Source organism: Xiphophorus hellerii, chromosome 4 (genome assembly GCF_003331165.1).
Source record: "Xiphophorus hellerii strain 12219 chromosome 4, Xiphophorus_hellerii-4.1, whole genome shotgun sequence".
Lineage (NCBI taxonomy): Eukaryota > Metazoa > Chordata > Actinopteri > Cyprinodontiformes > Poeciliidae > Xiphophorus > Xiphophorus hellerii.
The window spans coordinates 13,270,556-13,285,788 of NC_045675.1; the positions used below are offsets into that span (position 1 = coordinate 13,270,556).

At 36.2% G+C, this 15,233-nt stretch overlaps 1 protein-coding gene across 2 annotated transcripts; it reads right to left on the minus strand.

Moving 5' to 3' along the window:
* Nucleotides 1-613: 613 nt before the first annotated feature.
* Nucleotides 614-9,647, minus strand: vps26a (VPS26, retromer complex component A). 2 transcript variants are annotated; one of them, XM_032561153.1, is made up of 9 exons: nucleotides 9,519-9,647; nucleotides 8,490-8,639; nucleotides 7,282-7,357; nucleotides 6,275-6,431; nucleotides 5,247-5,411; nucleotides 5,053-5,159; nucleotides 4,843-4,944; nucleotides 4,622-4,731; nucleotides 614-2,921 (listed from the first exon to the last, which is right to left on the minus strand). In XM_032561153.1, exons 1-9 carry the CDS (start codon nucleotides 9,519-9,521, stop codon nucleotides 2,805-2,807), a joined length of 987 nt encoding a protein of 328 aa, XP_032417044.1. In that variant the 5' UTR covers nucleotides 9,522-9,647; the 3' UTR covers nucleotides 614-2,804. The 2 variants fall into 2 exon arrangements, with proteins under 2 accessions (XP_032417044.1, XP_032417043.1); XM_032561152.1 differs by having other exon boundaries at nucleotides 8,475-8,639.
* Between the last annotated feature and the right edge of the window lie 5,586 nt (nucleotides 9,648-15,233).

A 15,233-nucleotide genomic window follows, 5' to 3' on the forward strand; every position in this document is an offset into this window, starting at 1 on the left:
TGGGCATTTTACAAATACACAAATGAGGCATATATAAGGACACCCTTAAAGCTGATCTCGAAGATCGCTTATCAAACTAAGAAGCTGGTCACGATAGATATTTATGCGTTACATTTAATTTCCCTTTGGGATACATTTTTTTATTGAATTGGAAATGTGTTTTAGTTTAAATGCAGTTATTTACGCATTTAAATATATACGCATCTTAAGTGTTAAGATAAAAAATATAAAATATATTTAATGACATGAATACCGAAAGTATTTATTGAATTGTGGTACTTTTGGCTCTGAAAGTAATTTGTTTCAGTTTCTTGAATCTGAAAAATGGCGATTGATCAACTAAAGAATAACGAACTTCTCTAATTCTACATGAGGTACGTACTTAATTTTTTTTACTAAGCGTTCATGCATCCTTTTAGACTTACAGAAGAAAAAATACCTTCAAAAAGTTGGAAAATTACAATTTAAGTCAGTTTCAAATTATGACTGGCTACTTGACATCTGTCAAAAAAGCATAGGGCCATATACAGAAAAAAGTTTTTTTAATTAAAATTAGTTTAATCATTTCCGAATTTTTAGACTGCCAAAAAGACAAAAACAAAGTTTTTCAAACTAAGTTCAGTATAAATCTGCTTTATTCATGATTTTAGCTATATACATTTGAGTTTGGTGTATAGAATATATACACACACATTATCCCATACACACAGTCACACAATGACATGAGTAGACAAACATGCAGAAAACAAAGAGGCAGAGACTGTTGGCTTTGAAGTGTTTTTGACCGTAAAGAAAACCCAACAAATTCTGATCAAAAGCCAAAAAAAACAAAACAATTGTTTTTCAGTAAATTACACCGTTTCCACACAAGATAAGACACAGATTACATGATCAAAACTAGAATATAAGGACAGTGAAAACCTGAACTTTAGATTTGTCTGTTCAAACTAATTGAAAACGAATGCAACACCAAACATAAGAAGCAAAAATAAATAAACATATAAAGCTGACTTAAAATGTGTAGCGAAAAAGAAAAAAAAAAAACTCAGAAAATCTGAGGTGAAGTTGTTTCTTGAGTGATGATAACTTTCAGGAAACATGCCCCTTCAACACAAAGTACAGCACTGAAGAGCAAAGTGTCCACAGATCAGAGCTGGAGGCAGAAATCACATGGGACTGATAACAGTGTCATTAAAGCAAGACCTAAACCACAGGTCTGAGCATCACAGTGGAACATCGTTGCATTTACAGTATGTGGAAAGCACATCCCTTCCTGTGGTTACAACAGAAGCCATAAACCGTTTATTACGATATTATTCTGGATATATTGAACCAGTGGGCTCAAAAAGCTTTAACCCCTGAAGACTAACAAGATCAGTAAATATACAGGCTGATCCTTCTGGCTAGCAGCTATGCAGCGACAACAGAGTCGTGTTTTCCAGGTAAAAGTGGAAGGATGCAACTTCTATCTGTGAGCTGTTGAAATGAGAAGGAAAATGTTTCCCACTGAGGGACTGGTCAGCTGACAGAAAAAATGTGAATGCAAAGGACAAATATCACATTGTGATCACTGAATGCCTTCATTCTAATTAAATAGGAATTTACAGAATTTCAGCAACGAAATTAAAACCGTATCATCCACCAAACACACCCTGAAATGCTTTTTCATTTTTTAACAATATGAGCAAACCAATCCCACCATAGCAAATATACAGTATTTCAGTCATAAGCAGAACTGAGAAGGATCAAAGACAACATTGTGCGAAGACTTTGACATGTCATGACCTTTAAAATAATTTACACAAGTTCCTGCTATAGCCTGACACACACTTTTTAGAGACATATGAATCGATCTTAGCAAGAGTAAAATGCTTTCTCTTCGATATCTGTAGTGCTTTTTGACAGTCAAACAAAAAACCTGCAGATTATTTGACCTAAATAAATCACCTTAAGATAATTCATTTTAAAAAGATATGAAGCTCTGAACGGCAAACACAGTCACATTAAGGTGGAGTTATGCTTTTCTTTAAGTGAGAACTATAGTGTGGGTTTTACGTCGTTGTGGACACTTATTGCACTTGACTCCCCAATTAAAGCAGAACTTCTGTAAACCGCTGTAACATCTTTGTAGTAATAAACCCGCTCCACTATGACATCCTTGACTCTCCAGCTCAGTGAACGGCAGCTCACAGTCAGGTAGTGTATATAAATACAGAGCGTAATTGTCGCCTCGTCCGGTCTTTGAAGCCTTTCATTCTCAGAGCAGCTCATGCAGACTCTACGAAGCGATACTTTTATGTAAAGTGTGCAGAAACGTGTGAGAGAAAGTCCAGAAGCTCTTGATTCAGAAGAAGTGCTGCAGTGGTCTGTAGCCATCTTCTCCTCCTCTTTCTTTTTGCATTCAGCAGACTGAGACTGTATGGCTTCATGTATGTGTGCTTGCTTTGTGTATTTATAGTCCAGAGGAGCCAGAATTAACTCGGCCGTCTTTTCTAATTGGGCTGCTCTTCACGTTAGCTTTAACATTCGACAGCAGACTTGTGTTGTTGCTTTTGTGTGCATCTGATTGTGTGTTTCAGCTCTAGTTGAGAGCGCCATGGTGGCAGCTCACATCCCAAGCTGTGAAGTGGTGAGCAGGGTTTGTGGGAAAAAGGGAAGTCTGAGGATTACTAATGTGTATTTGTGTTGACAGACATTTCTCAGTCCATGGAGAGAGCAGGGTCAGCCCTCACACCTCTGGCTGTTCTGCAGGAAGGAGCTGTGATGCGTTTGCGTGAGTTTTCAGTTTTTCTCGGGTGCGACCTTCACATCTCCGGCTGCTCTGCGGAAACCGGCTGGCTTCTGGGCTCGGGCGACTCGTAGCGCTGGTGGAAGTTTCTTTTCCTCATCTTCTCTGGAGCTTTTCTCCACAAAACAATCTCCTACACACAAAAGTAGAGGGCAGAGTTAATGGCGCACAATTTCACCAAACAGAATCAGGTTTAAAAATTTAATTTAAAATGTGAAAAAAGCAAAATACTGCAGCTGAAAAGTCAAAAGAAACGCTTCTAAATTGTATTCAAGGTGCTGCTGCGCCTGTAGTGTCACTCTAAGAAATAACAGACCTCAAGTTTAGCTAGGTTTACAGCTAAGATCAACTGATTCTGAAGAATTTGTATGGTTGTTGTGAAAGTTTTATGATTTTTATTTGCATACTAAGAAAAATCTGCAGTCATGTTCATAGACAACACTAATGACAAAACTGTTTCAATTTGCAATTTAATAATTTTTGTAAACAGAGTCACACTGATGGTCATTTTTTAGATTAAACCCTAAAAGCTTAAAGTTAACAAAACAAAACTTAAAACTGAGAAGCAGAAGACAAAGACAAGCTGCACAGAAATCTGAGAATATGTGTATAATATATCCATTTGCCATCAAGTAATTTAACTTCCTTTCCATCTGCTTTGTGTGCAGAAAACTATCTGTAGAAAGATTTAAAGTATGTAATTATAACGTTTTGACGTTATAATAATGTTACTGTAATGTTGATGAACTCTAACCTGTACAGCAAAGATTGATTTTGTGGAGAGATGAGAGACTTGTATGGCTCACTAATACAAAGTATCCAGGTGACACATTAAGTCAGAGAAAAGGGAGAGCTGGTGTTAGAATGCTGGTCAGAACTGGAGTAAACATTACAATGTCTACCAATAAGACACAAGAATTTTAGTGCTACAAGTAACAGAAATAATTAAAAAAGTCAACCTGGTCTCACAAAAGAGAATTTTTAAATCCGTCCACAAGTTTCTGGTTAGTTACGCCTCCCAGCTGTTGCTCTCCTGACTTCCTCTTCATCATTGGATTAAATCCTCACTTTACAAACTCAAATTGAAGCAGGAGAATTTTCTAACACTACTTTTACCTTCAACAGACATTATGTGACACATTCATGCTGGAGTTCAGTGATCCCAAAATCACTCTTTGGCAACTTTGCTCTTAGCTGCCTAAAGCTAATTTTTTTAAACACTTTTCTCCACTTTGGACATGGAAATTAGTACAACTATAACTAACAACTAATAACGTTTGAATTGAACACAATTCAAAAGAAGTAGAAATGCAAAAAAAAAATAAAATAAAATATGATAAATGTCCTTTAACAGTTGAAAAAAAATATCTCCTCAAACTTCATCTCCAACAATGTTAATGTTGCCGTTTGTCAAAATGAACTCATGAACTCTTGTGTATCCAATTATAATTTGCTTGTTTTACACAGAAATCAGTGTTTTCTGAGTAATTATATGATGTACCAAATCATCACATGATAAGAAATAAAAGTCAAATGATTCTCACAAACTGAAAATGCGTTAAGACAAGGATTAACAAAATATCCTGTGCAAATTGGCGCAATTTGAATAGTAAAACATTAGGGCATTTCTCCAAAACGGATGTAAAACTGAGGAGTGTCATTTGTTTTGTTTGAAATCTGAACCATTAACCTTTTAAATAAAGTATGGAAACAGCATTTTTTTGTAGCACTAGTTAGGCTAAAAAACTCAAAATTGATGTCCAAATATTTAAAGTCAGCCTTTGGTCTTTGCTTATTTCTGAGTATTAGAAATGATGCATCCAGGTGAATTACCTGTTGTTTAAAGTATCTCCTGTCCTCCTCGTCCACCAGCACCAGATTGAGAAAGTAGCGAACCGAGAACTTCTTATTAACGTCCCTCATGGTGGCCGTTAAGTCATATCCTGGAAAAAGCAGAGCCAGCGATAAGCTAACACCATAAGTACGGTGATTTATAGTTGCAACAAAGCATTCAATGCAGATCATCACATGCTTTGGAAGAAGCCAGGACTTACCTGCCAGGAAGAGTCTGATTGGGATCGATTCCCCTTTAACTGGAGCGCCGTCCATGATCTCATACTTTGCAACCGTTTCCGTCTCGGTTGTAGTGCTCGGACCTGACAGAGACAAAAACAAACTAATTAACTAATTAAGTCTTGGTATTAACTGTTGTGCTTTGATTGGGTTTGTTTTATTTTTTACGAGCTGCTGTTCTGGATTCATACCTATGCCTGTTACCTCCTTCTTGATGAGCTGCAGCTCCATGTGCTGGATTTTAATCCTGACCAGGAGGAAGTAAATCTTCCCAACTATCACGTCCTTCAGGTGGTATCTAGCAGAAGCAAAGAAATATCCTTAAACTCAATGGAAAATAAGGATGTTTTATTAGAAAGTTGAAACATTAAGCCATCTTTCTTACTTGGATTTGTTGTATTCAAACTCGATGTGAAGACAGTCCTCGATGCCGACCTCCATCTTAATGGAGTTGTTTACGTCTGGATAAGTGGCCAGCTGGTGAACAATTAACTCGTATTCCTTTATTAAGTCAGACAGACGGCGGACTATTGTCACCCGGAGGAAATATCTGAGAGAAAAACACAACAAAACGTTAAACCTCAACATCCTAAATCTTTACTGAACAAGATTAAAGTAAATTCATGCAAGTAGAAGCAGGCATGACATTCCTGACTATAATATGTATACAGAGTTTATGGTCTTGATTGATTTTATCCTCTGTCCAATGCAATATTTGTTGTATTTGTAGCAATAACAATCAAAGTGATGATAAAAAAAAAAATTGAGAGATTCCTCACACTGCTTTTTTGTGTACTTCCTACAAGCTGAGCCCTTCGAAAATTATTGTAAGTAAAATTTACACATTATCAAGTCGGTTACTTCAGCAAAACAGTTTCATTCAACAGCACAATGACTGCATTCAATCATATTTTCAAAAATAAAAATTATTCCAAACATTTATCCAGTTTTGGGGGTTTCAGAAATCAGTAAGATTCTTATTTTTTAAGATAAATCACAATTCTCATCACAACCACTTCTCCTCAGTGATGAAAAACAAAACAAAATAAGAGACAGATGCATTTATAATGATGCAAATTATCTCTGCTTCCCACAAGGAACTACAGTATTTTCACAACACTATAATTCAGTCCTAGTAACTATTTCAAATCTGTCGAGCCAGAAGGAAAAACACACAAAGCTATACTTTTAGATCCCAGTATAAATCACACCAATATTTACTGGTCCTTTGAGCAGTCACCTCCCCCTGCTGCCTTTCAGCAGGGCAACACAGCAAGATAACCTTGGACAACGTTCCTACAGTCTGTCTGCACCCAGCAGGTTGAGCTGGGTAGTTTTACATTCGCATACCTGCAAAGTAAAAAATGCACAACAGTAAAAATATTAGCTGCAGCCCAGGTGTTGCTGGTGTACCTTAGCCTGACGTTTGCTCCGATGTAGGACTCATAAGGCTTCTCCACCTGCATGAACTCAAAGTCATAGCTTCTGTTCTGGGTTAGCTCTCCAGGCAAGGCCAGCTCTTTCACCAAGTCCACAAACTCATGGGTGTTGCTCTTATCAGAGAACAGCTCTGAGACAACGGAGGAAGGATAATTAGTGATTGATTATTGCTTACATTTGATGTGTTTATAGTTTAACTTCATTAGTTTTAATTCTCCACTGTAGGGAAGAATAAAGCTGGTCAGAGAGAATCACCTCTAAGAGTGAACAACTGTGTCAAACGTGGCTTTTTTTAATGAGGTTTTCCAAATGTTTTGTATACATTTACAACTTAAATTAAGTAATCTTATATATTTGTTGGTTGAAATTAGCGAGATTTATCCTGTTATCTTGACTGCGGTTAGCTTCTGCACACCTTAATTGTTTGTTTACTGAAAATATTTTACAACCTTACTGTGCTGAAAGCCTCCTGCTGCAAACTTATCTGTGGCACTACTGTAAATGTGTCGATATAGATCACATGCGTAATGCTTTAGCTGTCTGATAAACACACAAAACAGACAGGAAATGTGTGCAACCTGAGCCAATACAACTAGAAGCACACCATAATGAAACAATTCCTCCTGTCAACATGGAGAAAATATGGCTTAATTGAAAACAAAGCTGAAAAAGGATGCGCCAAGTACAACTATTATATACAGGACAATGAAAAAAAACTTAGTAGCATTACATCAATATTTAGTGTTCAGATTCAGTGTAATCTACTCAGTGTTCGCGGACAGGGTGAGGAGGATTTAACAGGACGGCACATGACGACCACATGCCTTCATAAACCTTTTGTCCAAATGACGACATGTGAACCAACTGCTGCGGCACAGAAGCACAGGTCAAGAATGAAGTCTAAACTTTACGTCTCATCCAGAACACAGTAAACCAGCAACAGCATGATGTGAATTATAAATCAGTCCCAGCTGGCTCACCTATCTGTCCGACAAACTCGATGCGGATCCCCTGATGCTCCAGCCGCTTCCCTCCCTGCTTCACATTTAGATTCACCTGCAGAAGGAAAATTAATTGCGTCAACGTTTATTAATAGCAACACGCTGCCAGTGTTGGGAGCCATATTCCTATTCCAGAAGTGTTGGACACACCAAAGAGAAAACATGTCCTTTGTTTTATTGTGCACTGATTGTTTAGCATTAAGTTCACAATTTAAAATCACAACAATTCAACAAATTACCTGAAATGATCCATTTATTTTTTTCTTCTAAAACAACATAAAGAATCACTGATAAAGATTAAATATTAGAAATGACAGAACACAAGCACTGAGCATACAAATGAAATAAATTATATATAATAAAAAGAAAATCAAGCAACTAAAATATTTTCTTACTCTGGTTATAAACATTGAGTTAAAACTGGTCTAAAAAAATAAACTAAGGCATTTGTATCAGAATTTAAAGCTTTAAATACCTTAAATCGATTATGTGTCTGTAAGGACAGTTTACTGCTGATTAAAATCAACCACACCCTTTATTTTTAAAATCTTCATATAAACGTTGTAGTTTAAAAACAATTCTATAACAATTCTACAACGTTAGTCCATTTAAGGTTGGTCACAAAATTAGATAAAAAAAAAGAAAAAAAACCTTTTTCAGCCAAAAGGTCCAAATAAAGTAAATCCTAAATAAAACAGTTGAATTTCAGGTTTGGATCTGACACTTGTGGTGAATATGTGCTATGTAAATAAACTGAATTTAAAAGATCAAACCCAAATACCTTTGACCCTGTTTAAACATCAGGAGGCATTATGTAGACACCTTTAACCTTTGACCATCTAGTCACATTTTCATGTTGTTTTTACAGTGAGATTCGATTATTTTCTCTCTCTTTTCAATCACCGTTTTTTGCCTTTTGGGCGTTGCACTGCATTTTTCACCTTCACCATTGTACCTCTACAGTTTTATTTATTAATTTCATTTCATTTAATGACTTGATAGAGATCATAACTACAAAATTTCAGCATTTTTAATTCCTGGAAAAAAAAAAAAAACTCCAGTCAAAACAAACTCAGGCAACAACGGTTACAAAAAATGGCAACAAAATGATTATTTTTCACAAGTATGAAGTGATAATACATGAATACAAAATGGGGATGAATTTTGCTCACGAGAACCATGTTCACCTTTCCAGACACCGACTCTCCATCATAGAATAGGTAGTGTTTCTCCACTTTTCCATCTTCTGTCTTTAACTCGGCGGTTTTTCTGTTCTCTGCATCATTCAGCACCACATCTATCTCACATACCGGCCCAAACAATCCTCCCAGGAAACTCTGGAAACAAAGAAAACACAATACATGAGAGATGTGCCGCAGATATTGTGTTAACACCAAAACTGTGGAGAAACAGTATTTTTTTTTATTACAGTTTTTGGCTTCTTAAATGGACATTGTGCCTTTTCTCAGCATTTGTAAGGCTTACACTTACAGCAGGAGGATTTGTTTACACACTATATTACTGTGGGATGCGGGAATAATAAGTTTCTGTGCTATAAAGTCAAATTCCCCAAACTGCTAAACCAGACTGAAGGATAATAGCAGCCTTTGATGTTGCCACAACAACCCCAATCATCACCAGCTGCATTGACAACATGCTGCAGCATGCAGGAGCTAAAGATGTTGAAGAATGAGCTCAGTCATCAGGATGACAGTCAGCTGCACAGGAGGAATCAATGAGGCGAACAGAAAAACTTTACAGTGCAGTCACTGAGAACTCACAACACAAGCAAATTTCTTCATGATCGACAGAGATGATTGATTTATTGTAAGGAATTTAAAGGGCTGCTGCAGTTGCTCAGAGTGCATGTGACATTTCAACTTCACATTCCAGAGAGCTAGCCAGGGCACATTACCAAAACCCACTTGCTGCACCTACATACAAATTAAGCACGCATTAATAAAGCTACTAAACATTAATGGTTGAGAGGACCGTTTAAAAAGCTGTTAAGTAGTTAGAAAGCTAAAACATGTCAGGAAAAACGGCTTAATACTGATGCTAATTAGCCCAACCCTGAAAGATTATCCCTGACAGACTTTTATTTCTGCTGTCCAGTTCACTTCACAGGCCCTTGCGGTGTTAAGGTGTTTTTAATCTTTATTTAAAAGTAAAATAACTTCAACGTATTGTCAGCTATGTCTTGGTTTTATACTCACCATCTCGCCGTCTTGCCAGTTGAAGCTAACTGCTAGCCTCCCTCCGTTTAGCCTGACGGTCTGCAATAGGAGGGAGGGAGGGGGGCGGTTGGCGTAGTAACAGGTTTCCCGTCACGTGACCTGCGTGAAGTGGGTGTGGGCGGAGTCAGTGGAAGCCGGAACACCTCAGATAACGTTGTATAAGTAAGAGTAGCACTACTTCGACATGTTTTTACTCAGGTAAAAGTAAAAAAAGTAGCTGTCCAAGAAATTACTCAAGTAAGAGTAAAAAAAGTATTTGGTAATGTTAATAATAATGTATGTTTTTTAATATTTAAAAATTACATGATCAGATGGGCCAAAATCTCAAGTTAAGTGGAAATTTTGGTATTATAAGGACGAGAATTACAATAATTTGTATAAATAACACAAAATCAAGCAAAATAATTTTTTACCAAATCAGTTTCTTTCAATAAAAAGCTTTAAAAAAAACCCGCAGGCGTGTGTAACTTCACTGAATGAAAAACAAACATGTTTTAACCAAAAAAAATCACCAGTTTGTTTTTCATTCAGTGAAGTTACTCACATTGGGTAGAGTATCCAAAACATTTTACTCAAGTAAGACCAGCAATACTTCATAATAGATTGATTCAAGTAAAAGCTAAAAATACTCATAAAAGTAAATGTTTGGTTTTTTTAAAAAAATACTCAGAGAAAATGTAACTAGTTACTATCCAATTCTTCATTCAAGTAATGAGAAACTGTTTGAAGTGATGGAAATTAAATTAACTGAATAAATTAATTTGTGAACTTCACATAAACACCGAGTCTGGTGCAGGAACTCCACAAGAAAAAGGTTTAATTTCCAAGCCAACATTTTATTAATGGAAGAGCTGAAACTGAGAAACTTGCCAAATTATAGCGAATTATATATTAATAGGAACCCTGTGTGGATTACAGGAAACATCACCTCATCTGTAAATAACTAATGGTATATTAAACCTTTTATAGTTTAATCCCAAATCCTAAAATGATCTTTCACAGTGTTGACCACAAATGCCTTGCACATCAATAACACCTACAAATTATCCATCTGAACAATGATAAAGTTTCGAGAACCAGAAAGTTCCCACAAACTTTTCCAATCCACTAATCATTATGTTTTGATCAGCTGCGTCAAACCTGACTTAAAAGCACTGAAGAAATTATAGAAACCATCATTACTTAAAACACCTTGTTATAAAAAAAAGACATTACACAGTTTTAAGCAGATTTTATTGAATTGCTTATTGATTGAAATATGTCAAATGCACATTAAGCAATGTGAAATAAATGGAAACAATATACAGATTATTGCTGAGATGTAGGCATATTCATTGTATAAATTTCAAGCTCGTTTACATCGTAAACCCTTTTAATTTTCTCTCAGGGCTTTGTGTCCACAGGGTTTGCTCACTCTGGATATTTTGAAATGCCCACCTGACTGGGGTGAAAAAATGAAATAAATAAGTTTTCACTGTGGCCTGTTATTCCAAAGACGGCCTGAAAATGTGCAATGGAGTGAAGAAAGTATCATGTTATTGCACTAGCGTTACCATGATTTAAATGCTGGTTTTATTTACATTACAAAGAATGGTAAATTCTTTCGTTTTTCACAAAAATGCAAAAATACTAACGAAGCACAGCTTAGACTTTATCAAATTCACACTGACTGGCAGACTATATTGGCTTTTTTTTTTTAAAAAAAAACAAAAACAGCAGCCATTTTTTAGCAAAGAAAATAAATTCTCATGATAATAAAAATAATCTTTTACTCAAATAATCCATTTGGCCTCTGCGAGTTCCGCTTCCCTCCAGCAGGTGGTGATCTTCTGTTACTTTTTCTAGCTAGCTGAGGAGTTACAATGGCTGACTTTCCTTTTCCGTCTATATTTTCAGCAGGCCGTCTACTTCCAGGTCCTGCTTTGTCGGCTTTGCCTCTTCAAGAAGAAAACTGCCAGGGAACAACCTCTTCATGCCCCTCACGTTTCCAACTGCAGATACAAGAAGATAAACACAATCAGAGGCGGGCAGAGTAACCAAAAAAAAGTACTCTAGAAGGAAAAGTAGCACTACTTCAACATAGTTTTACTCAAGTAAAAAAGTATCCAACCAAGGAATTACTCAAGTAAGAGTAAAAATGTATTTGGTAGAAAGTACTGAGTAACTGATCAAATGATCAATTATTTAATATTTAAAAATTACATAATCAGACAGATCAAAATCATGATGACAAAAAAAATTACAATAATTTTGGATTGTAACAGAAAATAACAAAATCAGGCAAAATAATTTTTTTCCAAATCAGTTTATTTCAATAAACATCTTGTGAATCTCTAAAAACTATTTAAAATGTCTTACAGTTCCTGCGTTAAATAAGCAATAGAATTATTGGTCTTTGAGAACGTGTTATTGTGTTATTGTGTTATTATTATGCCATCAGATTACTTAAAAATAGTGTCAAATTGATATTATTATTATTTGTCGCAATAACTTCTGGAACAAAAGAATTTGTTATCGTGACAGACCTAGACGTAATCGAAACCTTTACAGAAATAAAATACCTTTGGGTTGAACAGAGTCTGTCCAGGATTCACCGGAGCCTGTCTCACTTTCTGCTGCTCTGGGTTCATCAGCGAAAGACAAGTAATCTGTTGCAGAACCTTCAGAACCAGAGCCTTCTTCTACTGGGACGAACCAAGGGGACTCCCCATCGTCGCTCCTCATCGGAGTCTCCTCATCCTCCTCCACTTCCTCCTTAGCATCCTCCCCAGGTGGGCTCTCATCCTCCACTGGTTCTGCGTCTCTGCAAAACAAAATGTTGATAAGAATGTTAGGTTTGTTCTCAAGCCCGAAAGAGACAAAAATAAATAACTTTACGTTTCTTTTAGACAGCTCAAGCCATCCTGGCTCCCCTGCTCTCATCATCAGCACTATTTCCTGTCCTTCCCATTTTGCAGAAGCACCACCCAAGTTATTTTTGCCTTCATTGCGCCGCTGTAGGTGAAAGGGGAGTGAACAGGTCGGAAAAGTGTAGAGGCTTTTCAGAGCTTCAGTAGGAACAGAGGCGACTTCTTGGCTACAACAAGTGAAAATACTCGTTTTTTTCAAGTTATTTTAGGATAAAATGTGAATACAGTGTTGTCAAAATCAAGTTTTGTCCTTTATGTTGGAAAAATGGGTTTTATTAGTGCAGGTTTTTCTGATTTCAGCCTCTTTTTATGCTTTGTTCTCAATCAATTTACTTTTTAAAAAACATTATTCTAACTGTTCTTTATGTTTATTCAATCTTTAACTTAATTGTTATATAAGCAAGATGCTGGACAATTTAGTAAAATGGTTCTTGTAACTATTTTTACTGTCCTTATACAATTTTTTCTCTCTTTTCTTGAAGTTTTTTGAACAAACTAACTGCTTGTCTGGTGGATTTTTCTTGCACCACAGCGGCTTTATAAAGCAAATCATGAAATATTTAATGTTCAATTAAAGACCAGTTCCTACAAAAAGTAATCCCAAACAAAAGTGGGGCTCCTCTTAATTTTAGTGACATTCAACTGATGTTGAAAATGATTAATATTTTTATACATACAAAAATACAAACCAATACTATGAGTAGCTTGGGCTTCCTGGATGTACTCGTTTTAGATAAATCCATTATCAACACAACTTTGATCACACTTTCCTTATCAGCTCTGGCTAAAAATTACTTCTACGTTCTCGCAAGAAACTTCTACAGATATACTGAACTGTTGGTCTGTCCTTTATTCACTGCTGGGTCTCTACAGCTTTAGCAAATATATATTTGCTTCAATATTCTTAAAGATGGACAAAAAAAACAAACACTCGGTGATGGTTTACATACCAGCTGTTGAGACTGAAGCACATAAAAAAATGCATTTTACCTCTTAAATCTGATAATTACATAATTTAACTTTCAATGAAAGTGCCAAACGTGAAGCAGTTGAATCCCTTTGTGTTTTGTTTATATTTAAATATCAGATAATTAAAAGAGTTTTTAAATTATGATTTAATTTGCAAAAAGGGAAAACAGTGATCCAAACCAACCTGGTCCTGTTTCTGTAATTGTTTCCACCATCCAGTTAAAAACTGTGCTTTGTGTTTTACTCTGGAGATTCTTGTCTGATAAAAAAAAATAGTTAGATCTGAAATATTTTACTAGAAAAACGAATCAAAAGCAGAGGAAATGTTTGTGATGCTGTTTTAGTTTCTTGAAAGACAAAGCCTGATGTTCTCGTTGTTTGCTTTAACCTGTGGATTTTAATCCCTAATTTAACAATTTAGCAACATCTTGACATTCAGCAGCAGGTTATTTTTTAGCAAATGGTTGAGATGTTTGATCTGAAATAAATACGTCCCACATGGAAAAGGTAAGGCAGAACAGATCTCTATGCGATTCAGCTGTTACTGCTCAAGCTTAAACAATTCGACAATGTCGGGACATACGCAGCAATGAAACAATAGACCAGAAGCAGCAGCCCGTGAAGCGTTGCAGCCCACTTCCTCCAAACATTTCCTCTGGCTTCCTGTTCAAAGTTAGCTGAGAAGCTGAGGCGCTCTGACAGGCTCCCGATATCACGGCGGTCAGAGAATATTCTGACACCCAACAAGAGCAACCTTCAGTTTTCTAGGAAACGTTAGTTAAAAAGAAGTTGATGTTTTTTGCTCACTTCCTGATCTGTAATCTGATTTTACACTTCAGAGGAACTTCTGTTGATAATGTTGGTATTTAAGACAATCAGAGTCACAACCCTGGCAGAGAAATCATCCAAAACTAAATAATAATACTCCAAAAATCTAAATGACTTACAGGGGAAGTGCTTGTCTTATTTTTAGAGCTTTGTTTTGTATTTTGTTTGTGATGTTACAATCCTAAATGTCACTTGGTCTCACATGACTGTAAATAAGCATCATTGAAAAATGTCACTGTTTTTCACAGCATGCACATCTGAGAAATAAATCCAGAACCTTAACTGGACCAAATGCAGTCTGTGCTTCTTGTTTTTGACAAGCTTTCTTCTTTAAATTGCAAAATTACTATAAGAGAAAGATTGGTGGTTAAGAGGAACTCAAAAAGTGGAAACTGTGGGTTCAGATCAAGATTGATTAATCTTTTAAAACAAACGTTAGAAAATTGCACGGCATTTCTGAAGCTCAGGCAAACAAACCAATAACACTTGTTTACTTTACAGCTTAGAGTGAAATAAAAATGTATTCCTTCACATGTCAGATCTCCTAGACTCAAAGGATGTTATGGATGCTCTGTGTAACATGCAAATGAGCTCCATCCTAACAAACTTAACACAAAATAAAATGTTAAAAGTTTTGCAGTTTGACTTGTCAGCGAAAGGTTTTTATAAACGTTGCTGCTAAGGACGTCGCAAAATGATAAATCTCTTAGCAGTTTAGCATTTTGCAACACCAAAGCAATACTTTAGGGCAGTAGAGCATGCCCTCTGAAGGCATCCTGACGGTCTACAGAAATCATTAAGTCTTGCCGTAGATTCTCAATTGGACTTTGACTGGGCCAATCTAGCACATGGATATTTGGTCTAAACCATCCCATGGTGGCTCCGACTGTATAATTAGGGTTGTCTTTTGCACTGTCGTGTACTTAACTCCATCTATTTTCACAATGAATCTCGCCAGCCTCCTTGTCCCTGCTAAAGAAAGTGATCT

Coding starts and splice junctions, on each gene's coding strand:
- vps26a (XM_032561152.1), bottom strand. Junction 5,412..6,274: donor GGAGCAAACGTCAGGCTAAG/GTACACCAGCAA, acceptor TTTTTCTCTCAG/ATATTTCCTCCGGGTGACAA. Junction 4,732..4,842: donor AATCAGACTCTTCCTGGCAG/GTAAGTCCTGGC, acceptor TGCTTTTTCCAG/GATATGACTTAACGGCCACC.